This window comes from Callorhinchus milii, unplaced genomic scaffold (genome assembly GCF_018977255.1).
Source record: "Callorhinchus milii isolate IMCB2004 unplaced genomic scaffold, IMCB_Cmil_1.0 Scaffold4, whole genome shotgun sequence".
Lineage (NCBI taxonomy): Eukaryota > Metazoa > Chordata > Chondrichthyes > Chimaeriformes > Callorhinchidae > Callorhinchus > Callorhinchus milii.
The window spans coordinates 58,123,403-58,145,506 of record NW_024704745.1 but is presented as its reverse complement, the minus strand read 5'-3'; the positions used below and the strand labels follow the sequence as shown (position 1 = coordinate 58,145,506).

Below are 22,104 nucleotides of genomic sequence, written 5' to 3'. Positions count from 1 at the left end.
GCAATTTAATTTATGGATGGTTCTGAGCTAAAACCCTAACATCTGGATTGCATAAACCTTACCAATGTGATTTATTTCATTGCATGCTTTGCAGAGATAGCTAGCAAATTCGTACAACTAGTTGTTCAGATCGGAAACACAAAAACTAATGAAATTATTAACCATATTTTTTCAAGGTCTAAATTTACTCTAATTTCTTAGTACGTCCAAAATTTTGACAAATTGCTGAATCCAGGTTTTACTCTGAGGCCAGTTTCCTGTAGTTCTTAAACAGAATTTGCCAAATCTGAAAGCTTCTGAGATGATAGGAAATTAGAGCAAATCTAGACACCTAATTTGTACATTTTTAACTCACACACTGTGACAATGCAACATATGTCAATAATACATCAAAAAAGGGACTAAGACATCAATACAAGCTATCCTGTTGTTTGATGTAGTTTTATTACTCAAATATTAATTCTAATCCATGAAAATAAATACAAAAATAAAAGCAATTTTAGATAAAACTAAAATATGTGAAAAAAAACCTCGGCCTGCTGTCATTTTTCCCTTCTATTCCTCTCTTATATATTTAGTTTCACTTTCTACCTATTTCTGATGTGAAATCTCCTGTTTCTTATACTTTCATCATAATAATAATCCTTGCATTTTATATAGCACCTTATCATGTCTTCGAGACGTCTCAAAGCGCTTCACAGAATATACTGCAAAGTGAATTGACTGTATATTTTGTGGGCAAAATGGAAGGAGCCAATTGCGCACAACAGTGTCCCACAAACAATTGGGGAGTGAGTGACCAATTTATTATTTTGAAGGAATTATTACTCCAGGAACAGTGATCCGCAAATCGACTAACAACCAGGGTCCTATTTACTGCTAGGTAAACAGAGGCGTGTGGAGACAGGAAACTTGCCCAACATCTTGCCCTGCCAGGAGTGAAACCCAGGTCTCTCGCTTGCGAGGCAAATGCTCTGATCATTGAGCTACAGTATTCCACTTCATTTTGAATGCTAAAAGTGCTTTCCATTTGCTCAACAAAGGTCAGCTTTGCAGCGAATAAAAATGTAAAGGAGCACACCACAAATGCAAGCCCAACTTTCATATCTAAAAGAGGAACTAGGATTGGGAACAAGCAGACAAGTGTGACAGGCTTATGTTGAATGTGTGTGTATGTGCTCTGTAAACTTGTTTTGCTTTGATTCAATTAGCGATGGTTTGTTTTGATCTATGCATGAATGAAACCAAGTTCCTAAAAGTGACTTGACTGGTTGATTTTAAACAAAGTAGTCGCTGGGAACACGCAGCAGGTCAGGCAGCATCCACGGAGAGAGGAAAATTAGTTAACGTTTCAGGTCAATGACCTTTCGTCAGAACTGATTGATTCATGGCTACGAACACCTCCACCTCTTCTACCATGTGTTCTCTTCCTGGTAAACCTTTTATTACCGAACTCTGTCATAGCACTCTAAGGGTTAAGCATTTGGTATTGTGTGTCATTCACAAGAAACAACTGACAACAGCAACAACTTGTATTTATATCGCGCTCTTAACGCGGGATAGCGCTTGTTTCGTCTTATAGTCTTCTATGGTCTATTTATTTTTTAGCTAAAGATTCATTGAGGTTGGAATATCTTTCTAAAGTGTTCTTGGTTTAACAACAACAACAACAAGATTCCATTTATAGAGCGCCTTTCACATCGGGAGGACGTCCCAAGGCGCTGTACAGTTGGGTCAGGACCCGAGCAGGGGGAAATGGTCAGGGTGAGGGGAGGAAGCGAGGAGGGGGTAGAGAGTCGAGAGGGGAGCTGAAGGCACGGTCAAAGAGAAAGGTCTTGAGACCGGCCTTGAAGGAGGAAAGGGAGGAGGCAAGGTGAAGGCACTGGGGAATAGAGTTCCAGAGCCTCGGGGCTGAGAGGCTGAAGGCCCAGCCACCGATGGTAGGGCGGTTGGGGCGGGGGATGTGGAGCAGACCGGAGCCAGAGGAACGGAGGGTACGGGCAGGTAGGTAGGGGGATAGTAGGTCGGAGAGGTAGGAGGGAGCAAGGCCGTGAATGGCCTTGTAGGTGAGGATGAGGATCTTGAAATCGATCCTCTGGGGGATGGGGAGCCAGTGGAGGCGAGCGAGGGTGGGAGTGATGTGGTCGTGAAGCCTGGTGCGGGACAGTACACGAGCTGCAGAGTTCTGAATGACCTGCAGCTTGTGGAGGGAGGTGCCGGGAAGGCCGGCGAGGAGAGAGTTCCCATAGTCCAGCCTTGAGGTGATAAAGGCGTGGACCAGAGTTTCAGCAGCGTGAGGGGTGAGGTAGTGCCGTAGTCTGGCGACATTCCGGAGGTGATGGAAGGCGGTGCCAGTTGTGGCGCGGATATGAGGGAGAAAGGACAGCTCAGGGTCGAACAGAACCCGAGGTTCCTGACTGGCTTTGAGAGGTGGAGAGTGCAGCCTTGGATGCTGATGCTGTCAGCGCCTGAGGTGCGGAGGCGCTGACGTGAGCCAATCAGGAGGGCCTCAGTTTTACGCACGTTGAGCTGAAGAAAGTTGTCTCTCGTCCAGGACTCGATGTCGGACAGGCAGGCTGTCAGGACATCGGTGGTCGTGGAGTTGAGGGTAGAGGAGGAAAGGTAGAGTTGGGTGTCATCCGCATACATGTGGAAGTTAACCCCATGTCTGCGGATGATGTCACCAAGGGGGAGCATATAGAGGAGGGGACCGAGGACAGAGCCCTGAGGGACACCGCACGAGACAGTGCGGGGGCTGGAGGAAAAACCATTCGTGGAAACAAAGTGAAGACGGTGGGAGAGGTACGACCTAAACCACTCAAGGACAGGGCCTTGAAGGTTGAGGTGGGAGGACAAGCGGTGGAGGAGGATAGAGTGGTCGACCGTATCGAATGCTGCCGATAGGTCGAGGAGGACGAGGAGGCAGAGGGAGCCCTGGTCGCAGATGGTCAGGATGTCATTGGTGACCTTGACCAGGGCAGTTTCTGTGCTATGGGCAGCACGGAAACCCGACTGAAGGGGTTCGAATAATGAATGGGTGGAGAGGAAAGAGCGCAGCTGGGAGGCAACAACTCGTTCCAGGACCTTGGACAGGAAGGGGAGGTTGGAGATGGGCCGGTAGCTTGATAGCTGCGACGCATCAAGGGAGGGTTTTTTCAAGGTGGGAGTGATGGTGGCAGTTTTTAAGGGAATGGGAACAGAGCCAGAGGAGAGGGACAGGTTGACGATGTCTGTGATATGTGGGGCAAGGAGGTGGAGCTGGGAGATAAGGAGTGGAGTGGGGATGGGGTCAAGAGAGCAGGTGGTGGGTTTCAGGGATAGGATGAGTTTGGTGACAGAGGGTGGGGAAACGGGTACGAAAGTGTGTAGGGGAGGATGGGTAGGAGTCGGAGTGTGGGAGGGAGGGGGTGGGTGGATGTTGGAGGGGAAGTGACCGCGGAGCGAATTCCCTTGATTTTGGAAGTGAAGGTTGGAGGAGATGACCTGCGCGGGGTGGCGGGGGGGACAGAGGAGTCGGGATGTGGTAGAAAACAGTAGCCTGGGGTTGTTCTTCGCCTCCAGGATTATCCTGGAGTAGAAGGACAACTTGGCCGATGCTAGAGTGGAGCGGTAGATTTTGAGGAGGTCCAGCCAGATTTGTCGGTGGACCGTTAGGCCAGATTTGACGCAGGTGCGTTCAGCGGCCCGCACCTGGCTCTTCAGTGAGCGGAGGTGTGTGGTGAACCGGGGGAGGAGCGAAAGTAGGAGACAGTACGGGAGGTGATGGGAGCAAGAGTATCGAGTGTGGAGGAGAGGGTGTTGTGGAGGACGGTTAGAGGAGAAGAGGGGTCAGTGAGGGTTGAAGGCCAGAGGGAGAGGAGTTTGAGGACTCCGAGGCAGTGGTTAGGGATTGTGGGGGTAACTTCTTCCAGGGGCGGTAGAAGATGCTGGTGGGTCTGGTGGAGGTGGGGAGGGGGGTGGAGGTGGTGAAGGAGATGAAGTGGTGGTCGGAGACTGCCTTGTCAGTGATAGTTTACACCACAAATATGAGTTCATGAATTTCTAAAAACAATGTAAACCATTACCTTCAAAGTACTAGCTCCAGAATTTTTTTTCTACAGCCTTCATATATTATTGACCTGTAATCTCTTTCACTTCTCTTGTAATGAACTGGTGAAGGAATGTTCAGAAATATGTCATTAAATTTGGTTATTATCCCAGAGTGGAGCAGTAATGCTGCAGGTTGGAGCCCCTTTTAAACATTAGTGTGACTTTAGGGATATGTGTAATTCCTTAAATATATCTTTCACCCTTTACCACTTTCATCAGTCATTGATCCACTTTGCAGAACATTTGTGCAGGTTGGTGTGAATGCTCAGAATTTACCTTCATGATAATATTCTGAATAACTACCTTCATTGCCTTCCTCCAGTTGTATAATTATTCAGAAGCAACTCAATCCAATTTATCTGTCACTTAGCATCAGATGGTGAAGATGAAGGTTTCCGTAAAAGCTGTAGATGTCCCTTATGGCAAATTACCAGTCTCTCAGTGGCTGGCATGCACACTAGATGGCAGCTATATACTCTGAACATCTTTTCTGTACATGGAAATTGTTTCCTGAGAGCAGTCACCTTGTTCTGCAATTCCACCTTGACCTCAGGATCCGGTAAAGTACTGCTCAGATTATCTATGTCTCACTGCCTTATCCTCTCATACAGTGCTGTTCCTCTGTGAGAGTTTATGCATCAATTGAACAGGCAAAATGGATTGGTATAAACAGTTGTTTAAATTGTAAACAAATTCAGTTTTTACAATTATATTATCTTAAAAATTATTTCTTGATGTGCGGTTGATATTTCTGCTGAAAGTTGCATTGATTTCATGCTTGTTTGTTCTGTGTAAATTAGCTGCCACTTTTACCTACAAAATATACAGTCACTACACTTTGCAGTAAATCCTTGTGAAAGATGTCTTTCCGATATGAAAGGCACTATATTAAATGCATGGATTATTATTTCTCTATGTGCTTAGCAGATAAGCTTGCTCCCATGTTTTGATTGTAACCCTTCTTTTCTTCGTGTGTCTGTGAAACACTTCAAGACTTGCTTCATTAGCACTTATAAATATGAAATGTCTCAAAGCTCTTCAGTGATTGTCTGTAAAAGGCAGCGACTTTGTATTTTGTCGCATCAATTTTTACACAGCAATGCATTACAAATAGCAATGAAGTGAATGACCAATTTATCTGGATGAGTGCCAAAACACTGCGAGAAGCTCACTTCTCTTTTTGAGTAATGTCATTGGATCCCTAGGATTCACCTAAAGAGGCAGACGAGACCTCGGTTTAACATTAGGTGTCAGCTTGGCTTAGTTGGTAGCACTCTTGCTCCTGAATCACAAGGTTACGGGTTCAAGCTCCATGTTGGCACCTTGATCGATCTCACACAGTCTTTGCTGACACTCCAAGCCAGTGCTCGGATGTAAAACTGAGGTCTTGTTCAGGTGGATGATAAAGTAACATTTACTTCATAGCTGTTTAAGGGATATTGCTGTGTGCATATCGACTGCCTCATTTACCAACAAAAATACAGAGTCACAACACTTTACAGTAAAAATAATAATAATAATAATAATAATAATAATAATCCTTGCATTTGATATAGCACTTTTCACGTCAGGAGGACGTCCCAAAGCGCTTCACAGAACACACTGTAAAGTGAATTGACTGTATATTTGTGGGCGAACGCGGCAGCCAATTGCTGCCAATCATGGGTTGAAAATGACCAATTTATTATTGTTTTGGGTTTTGGAGGGATTATTATTAGGCGTGTGGAGTAAGGAAACTTGCCCAAGGTTTCGCCCTACCTGGAATCCTGTGAATCCTAAATCCTGTGAAGCACTTTGAGACGTCTCAATGATGTGACAAGGCATTATGTAAAACACAAGAATTATTTATTATAAAGTCTCAACTAGTCTATACCGTCAATGTGACACTCCTCCAGCACAATGCTCCTCCTGGAGTGCCAGCTCACTGACCATGAGCTCGAAGCCCTGACATGGGGATAGTAACCCCTATCTACTGACCTAAAGGTGGAAGTGCTCCAACGGATGAGTGCTGCCAGACCTGATACTGAGACAAATCTTATTGTCAGACATGTTTCCAAACTCGGTGTATGTTAAAGCAGATTTTAAGAATAAATGAATTGTGGAAGCTATAGTCATTGAAAATGTACAGGGACAGAAAAAGGGGCTGTCGTACAGCTGGCTCTGAGTAACTGTCAATAAATCCCATTGTGAACTGTTGCTTTTCAATCCCCATTAAGGCACAGGATTTGACGCTGTTTAGTTTTGCTATGAAACGCATGTTTTTGGTTTCAATCCATGTCTTCGGTTTGGTTGTTTTTATAACTTTGTTTTAGGCACATTGACAGGATGACAGACTTTGCTTTTCTTCAAGTTGCTGAGTTTTTCAGAACCTCCTGTCACGTTCCCCCAAATGTCTGAGGCAACGCTGTCAGTATCTGCCACATATTGCCACACTTGCCGCCTCCTTTGCTTTCTACCCTTGCTCATCAAACAGCTCTATGTGACTCCATGATAGAAGATAAAATTGGTCATTCACTTCATGGCTATTTGTGGCACAGTGCTGTGTGCAAATTGGTTGCCACATTCACTACACATTACAGTGAATACTGTGTTGCGCTTTGAGACATTTTGACATTGTGATAAGCTGCTATATCAAAGGTAATGATTATTATTAGTAGTAGTAACAACAACAACAAAATTACATATGTATAGTGCCTTTCTTGTTGGGAGGACATCCTAAGGTGGTGGACAGTCAGTGTTTCAGACCCGAGCTGGAGGACAGGATTGGGGAGATGGAGGGCGGGGGGGATGCAGAGTGATCGAAGGCACGGTCAAGGAGGGTCTTGAGATGGGTCTTGAAGGTGGCAAGTGAGGGGGCAAGGTAGAGGGACTGCGGGATGGATTTCTAGAGGGTGAGGGCAGAGTGGCTCAAACCCCGCTCAGCAATTGTGGAGCAAGCGAAACGGGGTACGTGAAGCGGGCCGGAGCCCGCTGAGTGGAGGGAGCGGGCAGGTTGGTAGGAGGTTAGGAGGTCGCAGAGGTAGCGGGGAGCGAGCCCATGGAGGGCTTTGAAGGTGACGACCAGGATCTTGAACTGTGTGATGCGAAGCCAGTGAGTCAGGCGAGGATGGGGGTGATAGGGTCACGGAGCCTGGTGCGGGAGAGGATACGGGCTGCAGAGTTCTGGATGATCTGCAGCCTGTGGAGGGAGAAGTTGGGAAGGCCAACAAGCAGGGAGTTTGCATAGTTGAGCCTGGATGTTATGAATGCGTGTATGAGAATCTTGGTGGCCTGCAGTGTGAGGCAGTGCCAGAGTCGGGCGATGTTGCGGAGGTTGGGGAAAGGCAGAGAGGGTTATGGCGCAGATGTGGGGTAGAAAGGATAATTGAGGGTCAAACAAGATGCCAAGGTTCCGGACTGGCTCAGTGAGGTGGAGTGTGCATCCTTGGATGGTGATGCTGTCCGTGTCTGAGGTTATAGTAGTAGTATTAGGATAGACTTCACAAGAACTCATAGGCCTTGCCTGAAAATCAACCATTTTATTGTTGTTGTGGCATTTTTGTCTACGCCCTTTAACTCCAAAGATGGATTGATGCACAGATTTCACAGGTTACAGCATGTTTGCTGTCTCAGATATATGAAGTGTCTGTTATTGGAAGTGGATCACTACTCTTTCATTAACCCCAACAAAGTCACAACCCTCAAACTGGGCACCATCTAGAAATGCCGGGCCCTCGTCTAGGTTTGTTAAGGCATCTCTAATGTTTTTAGGGAGATGAACTATTTCTTTGCTTTTCATAAAAACGAGAATAGTAAACCTGCTATTTTATCAGAAATACAAATATTGTAACAGCAACTAGTGAACACTAGAGGATGCCATTGAGATGTAACATGTTGCTGTGCACGTCCTTGCAAAGCCCGACACTTCAAACTGAATTGTCAGAGCAATTTTGTTATCATACACTAACTGGTTTAGTGTATGACTCAGAAGATAGATGAATCATAGAATCTAAACTAATTTAAAAAGAAACAAAAGCAGAAAAACACTTTTGGGTCAGCCAGGTGTCCATCACCTGAACGGACAGATGGGACCTCGGTTTAATGTCTCTGACCCAAACACCTGGGAGCCCATGCAGGCGGGGGCGTGAGCTGGGTATAGTGGGGGCACAGGAATGGTGGCCAAAAGCGCAGTCGAAGAGATAGGTCTTAAGTAGGTTTTGAAGGTAGATAGGGAGGGATAAGGACAGAACAGCAAGATGGAGTCCCAAAAAACATGAGTAAAATGGCTGAAACCACTCCAACAACAGCAATTGCCATTTATAAAGCACCTTTCACATCAGGAGGATGCCCTAAAGTGCTCCACACAACTGACTGGGCACCAGAAATGAGTGGTCGGGAGGGAGGAGCTGAGCGGGATCGGGAAATAAAGGATGCCCAAAAGCCCAATTGAAAAAGTAGCTGTGAACAACAACAACAAAATTACATTTGTATAGCGCCTTTCAAGTTGGGAGGATGTTCCAAGGAGTTGGACAATCAGTGCTTCGGACCTGAGCTGGGATTTGGGATTGGGGAGAGTGGAGAGTAGGGGGCGAAGAAGGGTGACCGCAGGCATGGTCGAAGAGGGGTTTCTTGAGACAGGACTTGAAGGAGGCAAGGCAGAGGGACTGCAGGATGAAGTTCCAGAGGGTCGAGGCAGAGTGGCTGAAGGCCCATCTGGCAATGGTGAGTCAGGAGAGGCGGGGGAAGTGAAGCAGGCTGAAGCCCGCTGAGCGGAGGGAGCGGGCAGGTTGGTAGGGGGTCAAGTGGTCACAGAGGTAGGGGGGGAGGGAGGCCATGGAGGACTTTGCAAGTGAGGACCAGGATCTTGAATTGTATCCTCTGTGTGATGGGAAGCGAGTGGAGATGGGTGAGGGTGGAGGTGATGGGGCCACGGAGCCTGTTGTGGGAGGGGACACGGGCTGCAGAGTTCTGGATGATCTGCAGCCTATGGACGGAGGAGTTGGGGAGAACGACAAGCAGGAAGTTTGTGTAGTCGGGTCTAGATATTATAAATACGTGTATGAGGGTCTCGGCGGCTTGCGGTGTGAGATAGTGGCGGAGCCAAGGGATGTTGCAGAGGTGGGGAAAGGCGGAGGGGGTCATGGCCCAGATGCTGGATATGAAGGACAGTTGAGGGTTGAACAGGATGCCAAGGTTCCATATTGGCTCCATGAGATGTGGAATGCATCCATGGAGAGAGATGCTGTCAGCGCCTAAGGTTTTAATACTGGTTTTAAAGGTGGGCGTTGGGGGTTAGGCATGAATCAGGCTGGTGTTTTCTGAGGGAGGGAGAATCCAGGGCAGTGAGAGTTTGCAGAGTTAGGGTAGCGCCAGGCCGTGGAGGCTTCCTCCAGAGCTGGGTACAACAGAGCCAAATTCTTTCTCCCATTTACCCTCACCTCTTACTGGTAGATTGGAAAATATCCCAGGAAAAAGTAAAGCGAGGTGGGAAAGTACCCTATAATGGTTTTAACTCTCACTGTCTCATGTATTTATGTTAGCATTCTTTCCGATGTGTGCAACAGTGCAACCCAAAAGTTCTGGCACAAAGTGGATTTAGTATTTTGTATTAAAGAGGTGTAATATGGAAAAACATACAGCTGTTCCATAAAGGTTAGCTTGTAACCTCAAAACTGATCCAAAGGTGGGGGCAGAAAGGCTAAGGTCCCAATGACCGATGGTGAAGCAGGCAATCGCTCTGAGACCCTGCCCCCCCCCCCCCCCCCCCCATGAAGGGTGCTATATAAATTTATAAATTCTGAATAACCTACTCCATCCCCAAACAGATAGAGAAAACACACTGTCACATAACTTTGCCGTATACCCTGTGAAGCGCTTTGAGATATCTCAACGATGTGGTAAGGTGCTATATTAAATGCATCTCCTCCATGTCTATTTTCATATTTTCATATATAATATATATGCACCAGCGAAGAACATACCAGCCACTGTAGACCACTGTAGGCAAGAGAGGGAATGAGGCTGTGGGCTCCAGGAGAGAATTCTGAGAGGGTGGGGGCAGATTGGCTGGAGGCCTGATTACCGATGGTGGAACGGGCAGAGCGGAGGGAGCGAACAAGTTGGTAATGTTTTAGTAGGATGCAGTAGTTGGCATGCGCAAGACCATAGAGGACTTTAAAAGTCAGGACGAAATGTTCGGCAAGTTTACTTACTCCACACACCTCTGTTTAACGAGCATTAATAGGAACCCAGTTGTTAGTTGATTGGCGGATCGCTTTTCCGGGGTTAAAAATCCCTTCAATAAATAAATAAATAATAATAATTTGGGCGTTCAATCCACGACTGTTTGTGGGACAATTGTTTGCCGTGTTTCACCACAAAATATACAGTCAATGCACTTTACAATATATTATGAAGCACTTTCAAACGTCTCAAAGACGTGCAAGGATTATTTATTATTATTAGGATGAGGATAAGAAAAATAGTGTTTAAGTGAGTTGTTCTTCTAGTGAAAGCTCATTTGCATTTGTGAATTTGTGAGGGCCAGGAATAAACAAATAATGTAATTATTTCCTGATGGTGGATTTAGACACATCTTCAGGGTTTTAGTTCTATATGAAAAACTCGTAAGTTTTTTTTAACCTGAATAAATATTCATATTCAGTCTTTCAATTAAAAAGCAGTCAAATATGAATTATCAGGCTGGTTTCACAGACTGCATTTGTTTGTGTGTGCAAGGGGTAGAAAACTGAAGAGTGGAGAGGAGGAGGGAAACAGTGCATACTCTGAAAGATACTGAATAAAGTTATGTAATAATGCTGAGTGATATTTTGAAAGTGGGACTAAAATGAAAACGTATGGACAGAGAAATATTGAATTTGTGATAGCCATTCAATACCATCTTTCAAAACTACAAAAAAAAATAGAAAATTGTACTTACCAGCTGAGTTTTCCCAATCAATCTGAAGGTATGTGCCTTGTGCAGTTTGGATGGGCAGATTCATTGACTTCTTATTCTGAATCTTGTCCTTGTGGACATAATTTCAAAATTAGGACAAAAATGGGAGGGGGGAGATAAGAAGCGATCTCTTCTCGCACGTAGAGCAGGGAATTGGGATCATGGAGACCCTCCGTAGCATAGTGGTCAGCCGCTCACCTCGCAAGTGAGAGGACCTGGGTTCAATTTCCAGGTGGGGCGAAACCTTAGGCAAGTTTCCTTCTCCACATGCCTGTTTATCTAGCAAGCGGATCACTTTCCGGGGGTAATCAATACTCAAAAAAAAATTGGTCACTCAATCCTTGACTGTTTGTGGGACACTGCTGACTGAGCGCAATTGACTGCCACATTTTACCCACAAAATGCACACTGTACAATATATCCTATGAAGCGTTTTGAGGCATCTCAATAACATGATAAGACACTATATCAAATGCAAGGATTATTATTACTAGGAAGGATGAATTTGTGGAGGTGCAAACACTAACACAAAAAATGGGGGGATCAACAATGTGGCGGCCCAATTGTGACAGCCATGTCCCACAAACAGCCATGAAAAGAATGACCAATTTTATTTGGGGGATTATTGTCCCAAAGAAACTCCTTTCTCTTTTCAAAAAGTGCCGTGGGATCTTTAACGTTCACCTGAACAGGCAGATGAGACCTTAGTTTAACACCTCATCCGAAGGACAGGACCTTCAACAATGGAACATATCCCCAGCACTACCATGGAGAGTCAACTTAGACTATGTGAGTTCAAGTCCTGATGTGAGGCTAGAACTCATAACCTATTGACACAGGGGCGGGAGTGCAACCAACTCAGCCTGGCTGACAGTTAATATACTTACATATATTACATATGCTATATAAATATATATAACATACACATACCGGTACAGACACAATGGGCCAAATGGCCTCCTTCTGTGCTGCATAATTCTATGATTCTATGATATACAGCATATATAGCATCCTCAAGGTGCTTCACATGATTTACTACAAAGTGTAGTGACTGTATTTGTAGTAAACAGGGCAGCCAATTTGTGCACAGCAAGTATACCCAGGCAGGTCAGAATCCAGAAGGACCATGGATGTTTATTACTTTGTGTTGAAGAATCCAATGTTCAACAGAAATTCATTTATTTTAGTTAAAAATTGCTCTTCTTTGGAAGGTTAGTCCAATAGTTGTTACGTAAACTGATTTAAATATGGTGTTAATCCAGTTCTTTACCAGACGGAAAGCCTGGAATCTATCCTTATTGCATTTACAAAAAGCTTCCCTACTACTACTTATTTTTAAAATGGAAGGATGATTTATATTTTTTCTTCAAATCAAAGACCCAGCTTAATACAGTACCACATTTGACAGGAAAGAAGCAAAACAGATTTGAGCTACTGAACTAAAGGATTAACACTAAGAAGAAAAATTGGGATTGGGAAAGTCATTGCTATCACCTCCTTGGCAACAGGCTGTAGTAACAGGTACAACCTCAGCCATTAACAAAAATGAGGCCCTATGGTTAAGAGTACAGTAGTTTGATAGGAAGTTTAGTACAATTGTCAAATAATTGGGTGCACCATTATTCCAAGTTGCTCTTGATGAGAAAAAAATATGTTAGCAGGGGTTCACCAAAGTAGCTTATAATATGTTTTAGTCATTTTTTTAGTGATTGTGTCTTATCCTCGAGGCCGTGAAAACAACTCCTTCGCCTTTGGATGGAAAAGCAAACGTTTGAATGGTGTTAAGTAACTGGCACAAATGAAGGAACATTGGTGACCATTTGTGCTACAAAGTAGAATGAGTTTTCCCCAGAGATGGGCACCATGCGAATTCTTTTTTTGTTGTTGCTGGACAAACGTATTCTTACTGAATCGTAGAGGAATGCATTTGAAATCCCATTTTCTAACAGGGCTGTACTCAAGTCCTGATGTATCAATGTTTATTGTTCCCCTCACTTTGAAACCTGGTGAATAAATATCGGAGAATAGATGAACAAACAAATCATTTCACACAACACGATCTGTCTCTCTCTCTCTCTCTCTCTCTGTCTGTTCGTCTATCTTATTTTCCCACGACACACATGCAACAAAAAAAAACTTCAAACAGACCCAGGCGGTTTGAGAAAATAAAGACCAGCTTTATTTTATCGTGTTGATTGGAGACGTTGGCTGCAACCAGGAGTATCTTTCATCAGGTGGTTCGGCGAGAGACAGGACACTGAACCAAAATCACAGCAGGTACTGGGAGGAGATGAATATCCTGGTGAACAATCCTCGACACACTTGTTTGTCTCTTTGGGGGCTGAACAAAGATAACATCGGCAAACTAATATTGCAATCAGCGGGGGGTCAGGGGGGTTAGATTCACAAAATGGAAGCCGAGGATACACGGACCAAACAAAGGGTTAGGGTTAATGCAGACGTTTGCTACTGTATTACTCTTCACCAAAGCTACGGGCAATGCATTGTATCTGACCTAAGTTTATGGCATCCTATTACTCTTTTATGGTCCCACCGTTGACAGTGTTCGCACATACTCACTAATCGATGCGTCCTTTGCACACTGTCCGGCATTAAAGAGGTTTCGGCCCCCGCGGTCCTGGCAAAAGGCCACAAGTGATTTACATGATTTCGGGGCGAGTGGACGTTGATTACAATGTACAGTACCGGTGTCTTTTGCTACGAATGTGTCCTGGTCAGCGGGACTTTTCGTCCGTTGTCGGTCGTGTAGGGATTACTGTCGGTTGCACAAACGTACGGATGGACTGGAAGCCAAATGTGAACGTGTCGTTCCACAAAAGTGCAATTGCATCCAGACGGTGTGAGGAGGGGAGAGGGGGGGAGAGGAGAGGAGAGAGGAGGGGAGAGGAGAGGAGAGGAGAGGAGAGAGGAGGGAGAGGAGAGGAGAGGGAGAGGAGGGGGAGAGGAGAGGAGAGGAGAGGAGAGAGAGGGAAGGGGAGAGGAGAGGAGAGGAGGGGAGAGGAGAGGAGAGGAGAGAGGAGAGAGGGGAGAGAGGAGGGGGGGGAGAGGGAGGAGAGGAGAGAGGAGGGGAGAGGAGAGGAGGAGGGAGAGAGGAGGGGAGGGAGGGAGGGAGAGGAGAGGAGGGGAAGGGAGAGGAGAGGAGAGGGGGAGAGGAGGGGAGGGGAGGAGGAGAGGAGAGGAGAGGGAGAGAGGGAGGGAGAGGGAGAGAGGGGAGAGAGGAGGGGGGGGAGAGGAGAGGAGGAGAGAGGAGAGAGGGGAGAGGGGAGAGAGGGGGGGAGAGGAGAGGAGAGGAGAGAGAGGGAGGGAGGAGAGGGAGAGGAGAGGAGAGGAGAGAGGAGGGGAGGGGAGGGAGAGGAGAGGAGAGGAGAGGGAGAGGAGAGGAGGGGAGGGGAGAGGAGAGGAGGAGAGAGGAGAGGAGAGGAGAGAGGAGGGGAGGAGAGGAGAGAGGAGGGGAGGGGAGAGGAGAGGAGAGAGGAGAGCAGGGAGAGAGGAGGATGGAGAGGAGAGGAGGGGAGGGGGGAGAGGATGGAGAGGAGAGGAGAGAGGAGGAGAGGAGAGAGGAGGGAGGGAAGGAGGGAGGGGAGAGGAGAGGAGAGAGGAGGGGAGGAGAGAGGAGGGGAGAGGAGGAGAGGAGAGGAGAGGCGATGTTCGCCTTCAAGTCGATTGGGTTTTTTTTTCTTTTAACTTCGTGCAACATTGGGTGTCGAGACGACCCGCTTTGGCGCTTCGGAAACGTGTGCTCTGCACACACTTCTTTCTCCCCCTTTTACACAACCGCAGCTCGAAGGTCTTAAGCCACTTACATCGATTTTGTTCCCTCCCCCCCAAAAAAAAAATCAAACCGACTTGATGCGAAACCTTCTCATATGGTGCTGTCTGTCCGGTATTTTAGCGGCTGTTCTGCGGGTTTGGTCTAAACAAGTGATCTGGAAATTACACGTGAAGTTACATGTTGGCCATCTGGTGGGTTATATATATATATATATATATATATTTATATGTATCGATAGATAATAAAAAAAAAGTTATTTCGGAGCGATGAGTTTGTTCATCTTCCCGGGATTTATTCCCAAACTAAGGGATTGGCTGCTGTGGGAGACACATTCCTACCGACTCGCGTTCACAAGTGCAAAACCCAATGGATCCAAACGGCTTTTCCTTCTCCTTTCCTTTATTCCTTTATTCCCTCCTTCCCTCCCTCCCTTCCCTCCCTCCCCCTCCCTCAGCGGGTCACCCACCTGTGGCACTCGGAGCGACAGAAACAACTGAGGGAGAAAGGAAACGACAGTCCGCGATGGGGGGAAAGGAGTGGGAAGAGAGAGAGAGGGGGAGAGAGAGAGAGAGAGAGGGGGAGACTAAAGACTCGGGAAGTGTTGTCGGCTGCAGGTGTATCCCGGGCTGTTGTATTCGTACGAGACCTGAGGGAGGGAACACTCGGGGAAAAACTGCGGGAATGCGGTCAGGCCGACCCCACTGTCCTCCGCAGAGGAGCTGCCGGCGGCCTCGCTGTGCGGATAACAGGCTGCCTGCACCGGCCCTGTCCGGATGCCGTGCTCGCTCAGGCCCAGGGGGCAGCGGGGGGCCGGGGGGGGGCTCTTCTTACCCGGGTTACAGGGCAGCCAGGGGTCGGGGAAGTGGGAGGAGGAGGAGAAGCCGCCGCCGCCGCCGCCGCCGCCGCGATGATAAGCCTCGTAGTGCGGCTGGTGGTCGGGACTGGGCTCCCGGTGCAGCCGCGGGGCTGAGGGGAGGAAGGCGGCCTCCTGCCCCGGGGCCAGGCTGCTGTAGTCCGGCCCCAGCAGCTCGAACAACTCGGGGTGTCCTCGCTCCAGGTCCCGGAGGGTCAGGCCCGGGCTGGGCCCCGGGCTGGGGCTGGGGAGGGGGGCGGCGGCGGGGGGGGCGGGGGCGGTGCTGCTGACCGGTTCGGTGAAGAAGGACGGCGGTAAGTTACGGTTCCGGAGCGGCACCTTCCTGCCGCCGCCGCCGCCGCCGCCGCCCGCCTCCCGCCTCAGGTCCTGCACGGAGCCGAACAGGGCAGCCAGAGACTTGCTCTGCAGGTTGGACTGGGACTGGGAGCCGTCCTTCTTGGGCGGGGGTTTGCATTGGAAGTGACCCGCTGTGCTGTGACTGCTGCTGCTGGAGGAGGAGGAGGAGGAGGAAGGAGAGGGAGACTGCCTCTTGCTGACCGCCTCCGCGGCTGAGTTCTGTGCAGCCGCCGCGTTGCAACCGCCCGCCATCATCCCGTTGCACCGCTTGATCTGCTTCTGCAGGTATTTCCTGTGGTTGACTTTCCTCTTGGACTTGCCGGGCTTGTCCAGCGCCAGCTTGATGTTGCTGGAGGCCGAGTCGATGAAGCTGAGCAGGGCGCTGGTGGTCTGCCTGCCCTCCCCGGGGCTCCCCGCCATCGCCGCCGCCTCCTCCTCCTCCTCCCCCCCCAGCCCCAGCCCCAGCCCAGGGGCGCCGTGCACCCCGCCGTAAGCGCTGCCCATCTCGTACTCCACGGCCGAGCCCGGGAAACAGAAGTGGATGAAGTGGGGGTTCATGATCGCAGCCTGCACAGCCATCGCCTCGCCCCGGGGGTGTGTTGCCGGCCCGGAGGAGGAGGAGGGGGGGAGAGGAGAGGGGAGAGGAGTCCAGTTGAGTTGGTCGGTCGGTCGGTCGCCGGTTGCAAAAGAAAACTGGTCACCGGGGTGTCGGTCGCATGCTCTCCCGAAAGGCGTCCCGAGAACTCCCGGTGTTGACCCGGACCGACCGCCCTCCTCCTGCGGCGGCGGCGGCGGCGGCGTGAGGCTGTGCGGGCAATGCGGGCAATGGGCAGTGCGGGCAATGGGCAACACGGGCGCAGGTCCTCTTCGCACAGCTCTGGCTCTCGAGCTTCAATCCAGGAACTTCGGGGGTTCCCCCTAAAGATTTGCTCCCAATAAACTCAGCGAACGCATCATTCGGTCTCGTCGCCTCTCCTCTCCTCTGCTCTGCTCTTCTCTCCTCTCCTCTTCTCTCCTCTCTCCGCCTCCCGACCCCGTGAAGAGTGTCTTTAGTGGATGCGGATCACCAGAGGTTCTGACTGGAGGAGTATCCGTTTCCCGTCAGTTGAATCAGTGCGAGTCAAAAGCGACCCCGAGAGACCCTGTTATAGAAGCTGTGAATTCATTAAATCAGACATCTTAAGGAGGTCGGACACGGTTTCCAGGAGCACTTCATTACCCCACCCCCCCCCCCACACACACACACTACCCCCCACACCACCCCCCAGTGCAACACGTAGAAGCTTCCTTCACCCTCGGGAGAAAAGAGGAGAAATCTCTCCTAAGCATAAAAATAATAACGCACGTGGATGCGTTAATAGGGCTTCAACTTTGGCTTTATAACTTCTAAGTCGCCTTTTCAATGGGCAAACACCTCCCGACTAGTGATCAGATGACATTATAATCCCGGCAGAGTTTGCACATTTCTCTTTTACATATATTATACATATATTATTATTGTTATTCATTCCCTTCCAGGAATCAGTCGACCAAAACGTTTCCAGGTTGAAGTCGAGCTCGTCCCAAAATTGCACCCTCTAAAATGTCAAACCGGTGCAGAAAGATTTCTCGCAGAGATCGGGTTTCATTTTGTTCCGATGCAAATGCAAACCCGACCCCCAAAAGCATCCGAGAAACGAAAAGAACAAAACCAAACAACAACAACGACGAAAAGCACTTTCTTATGACAGTTCGTCTGTTTCGAGAGCTTCAACTCTCTCAAACTGGAAGATCTGGTGCTCAGTAGAGAGAGAGAGAGTGTGTGTGTGTGTGTGTTTGGAGAAGGAGCCCATGAATGTGTTTGACACCGTGGACCACCTTAAATGAAGTTCAGCCAACAGCACTGCAGGGTGTGCCCTGATCCCACCAAACCACTCCAGATTGTGACCGGGAAAAGGACTGAACCGAACGCAAAGGCAACGGTGGAGTATCGATTCCCTTCGGGGGGGGCTGTTACCTTCAGCAGGTGCCAATCGTGTGGCCCCCCCTTTGGAAGTCCTGTCGCCTCATCCTGTCTGTCTCTCTGTCTGTCTGTCAAAAAAAAAAACCTGCAATTTCTCAGCGTTTGATTTCTAAGCTGGAGCCACATATATGCACATTCCCATATCAGTGGGAATTTTTCCCAGCTTGACAGGTATTATGGCGAGCCTTTGACGTACAGCCGTAAGGGTCTAAATAGATTCTATTCTTCCCCCTGGTCTGAAAGGATGCTTTGTGCCAAGATTCATTAAAACTCACCACACAGCTTCGTAAATGGTGCTAAATAATGAACAGTCGATTTAACTGAAAAAGCTGCTGGAGCTATTAAATTAAAGGGTTGGGGGGGGTGGGGGGGGCGGTGGATAACCCCCCAGTCGAAGCTCAATCTGGCAGCAGAAAATCTGACCTTAAAATGTTCCTTTTAGTGTAACTTGGCAAATCGCCTTCAACCGGGCCAACTCTTTTCGTAAAACTTGGGAAAAGAATCGATACAGTATTCAAACGACCACAAGATACATGGGTTAAAATACACCAGGCAACGGTTCAGACCTACACACACGATTTTCTGCAACCCCTTTGAATGGTTTTAGGCGACTAAAATCCTGCAAAACGGGATCTAACTCGCCTGAAGAGTATGATGGACTCAGTGGACATAATCTGTGGGAGCTAACGTTATGTAAACATCCATTTTTTTAATATATATATGGATAAAGCGGCGAGGTCCGTCTTTTCCCAAGGGTGTGGGTATCCTTGCCAGTGCATGGCAAGGTGATGCACTGAATCATTCACTGTTCAAGAAAAGTGGAGCATTTAAAGGGAAGCAGCAACCAGCATAAACTGCCTTTCTCATGTAAATAGTAGTGAGAAAAAGGACAGTGAAACTGATAGCACTGATCTAATTAACTGAGCCCAATACAGCAAAGCCACTGAAAGAAACTCACAGAGAGTCTGACATTCGAGCACAAAAACTACCAGAAAACAATAAGAACCTTAGCAACAGTATAAAACGCGCCTCTCTTCACGTACAAAGGGCGATTTTATGAGCATTTTTGGGGGGTTGAATTTACATAAAGAAAACTAGATTTTTGTTAAAGGATGTGTGATTTACCACCACAGCTGTATTCGGTTAAAAAAACATTATTATGTGTACAATATTAATTGCCATTGAACAAAACATTATGTTTTGAAATAATTTTTATATTAAATGACCATTTTTTTCCCCTCGGCCAATGATTACTATTTATCAAAAATAAACATTGAGTCCTTCGGAGGAAAGGGATGCAGATGTTGTTCTAAGTCTCTTTGCATGAGATTATCTTGCATTTCTGATGTTTTCTTAACACCGTGTAAATACCTTCTGCTGTCGCTAATCAAAGTGTCTCCCTTTGCGTTATTTACTATGTAAATCAAGTCCTTGGTGCTGGGTCCACACGTTAGCGCTTTCCCATCTATCCAGTCCAGCTACAATGACATCATCAGTGAAATATCTGACATTTTAGCTGCTCTAAATTCAAAGTACATTCTCTATTGTATTGCAGGCCCACTCATACAAAAGGGGCGGCTGACACTCGCAGACAACTGCGATACGTTGCAAGAGGCATCAAGTTGTTTCCCAATTTGAAAAAGTCAGCTTTAAACAAGACATCATTAAAGGGCACAGCTGTAATTTATAGCTGGCTACAGGTGCATCATTGCAACATTTTTTTGTGGATTGAATGATGTGCCTCTCCCATCACACACGCATAAATAAGCATGCAATATTATACCAAACTGTGTGTTTCCAGTACCACACACAGTTATTTTATAAAGGGATGACACTCATCACCTTTCTGGAAATGAGTGAATATTAATTGTCCAGCTGGCATGTTAATGATACACTTATGTTAAACTTCCTTCTCCAAAACGATTCAGTTGTTTAAACAGTTGTGCAAATCACAGGATTATCTCAAGATTTGTGGTTTCACTCTTGCAGCTTGTAGGTAATAATGTTAAAAAATTTCAGATTATGTCTATGAATTATAAATCGCATTGTACTATCCAATAGGAAAAACAAAGCACGAGATCCTTATTTTCTGACTAGCTCACATGGTCAAGGGGACTGTTATGGTAAGACGCAAAGCAATTTATCTAGTGTATGTAGACATTGCTACAAAATTAAATTTAATGTGAATGAACCATTTAAGGAAGAAAGGAAATGAAGATAGCAAATTTTAAGGACTTTTGCTTACGGTTTGATAAGGGGAACACATTCCTCTAAAGTTTTCAAAATAGTTTGATAATACCGCAACTTTTTAAGGCACATTAAATGAGATCAGCTATGTCTGTAAAACCCAACTCGATGCACATGCACTTTCCAAACAATACATAAGAATATTTTGATTCACATAATCTAAGCCAATGTGGTGGTGTGGGTGTGCTGCTTTATTGGAGGTGTCGTTCTTCGGATGAAACGTTATACCGAGGTCCCGTGGGCCTGTTCAGGCAAATGTTAAAGATTCCATGGCACTGTTAACTAATGGGGGTTTCTCCCGGTGTTCTGGCCAACTATCCCCTTAATAAAAAAAATTGGTCATTCACTCCATGGCTGTATGTGGGACATTGTTGTGCACAAATGGCTATTCTGTTTTGCCCACAAAATACACAGTCAATCTGCTTTACGGTATATCCTGTGAAATGCTTTGAGACGTCTCAATGACATGATAAGATGCTACACCAAATGCAAGGATTATTATTATTTATTCTCCTATTTATTTGTTGATAGCTATAATGCCGCTAACTCATTACAGTTAGCTGATTGCTGCTAAATTTCAGTTTAACATCATTAAGAATAATAAATGCTAAATGGTCAGCTACAACCCCTTTGCTTTGGCAAAGTTTTAAGCTTTTTTCTTCCCTGCCTATATTGTTAAAGTTGTCAAAGCCAGCAGTAGTGTGGCTAAAAGCATTCCAGGAATGGGAGTTAGGTTAATCTTAAAAATATTAACAGGACTCACGCAGTTTAGCTAGGCTCAGTTGACAGAGCAGCTTCGTTTCTCCCCAACACAATGGTTTTGACACAGCTTGGGGTTGTAGCATTATATCCTCACCAAAGGTTGCTCGGTGAGGCTGATAGAGCAACACTCTGGTCCTTCATTTGGTTCTTAGGCTAATGTGGTTTGAGAACCAGAGGGAGGGATCCCCCCAATGATAGGTCATCCCAAACTTTGACGGCCATTCTTAAATGTATCTATGATATTCCTGTGGGGTCTAATTTTAGGAGACAACGTAGGCATGTGTAAACAGGGTAAATGTCAGGAGATCGCTGTGATCGATGATTCAGCCATGTTTAGTGCTATTCTCTCCATTCTTACCCCTCAGAAACCAGCATTAACATTAATAAAGATGTTCAAATAAAAAGATCAGGACAGAATTAAAAATTGCAATAGAGCCACTGTTTGGTTAGTTTAACTTGGAATTTAATACACAATGTCAATCATAGCATTTGTTATCAGGTTTTCTGTGATGTAATTAATAACATCTATTAAATGATAACTTGAAATGTGCATATTGATATCTGATTATGCTTTTTTATTTTGCAGTATATAGTACAAGCCAATAAGAAAAATCATCAGCTTTGCTGCGTTTATCAAAGAGAATTTCTTGCCTAAATCCTAGCTTTTTGTTAAACGAAAGAGTATTTTATTTTTATCACTTGAACAGTGTTAAAATAATCAGCTTGATTTAAAAATAAAAATCATGATAATTCTGGTTCACCACAAATTCACAACGATTTCATAAGCTTGAAGTAAGATGATTTGTGGAACTGGTAAATTCGTAAAGCTCCTGCAATGTCTAAATTGCATTAGGATTAGGATAAATTTATGAGGTAAAGTATCTTCCTGGAAATGTGCCAGAAGCTTACCGCAACATATAATACATGTTATAAGTTCATGTTGCTTATAAAGGATGGTACTATTATTTTCGGTAATGGAAAATCGAAATACAGTATCGAGTCACAATTCCAGTTTTGCAATATTACATTAAACTTCAAGCATTGGAAAGCCTGTAAGAGAAGCA

At 46.4% G+C, this 22,104-nt stretch overlaps 1 protein-coding gene across 1 annotated transcript; it reads right to left on the bottom strand.

Annotated features, from left to right (window-relative positions):
• Nucleotides 1-15,293: 15,293 nt before the first annotated feature.
• LOC103185202 (protein FAM181B) lies at nucleotides 15,294-16,821 on the bottom strand. Its single transcript, XM_042334459.1, has one exon. The coding sequence runs from the start codon at nucleotides 16,606-16,608 to the stop codon at nucleotides 15,403-15,405; it is 1,206 nt and encodes a 401-aa protein (XP_042190393.1). The 5' UTR covers nucleotides 16,609-16,821; the 3' UTR covers nucleotides 15,294-15,402.
• Between the last annotated feature and the right edge of the window lie 5,283 nt (nucleotides 16,822-22,104).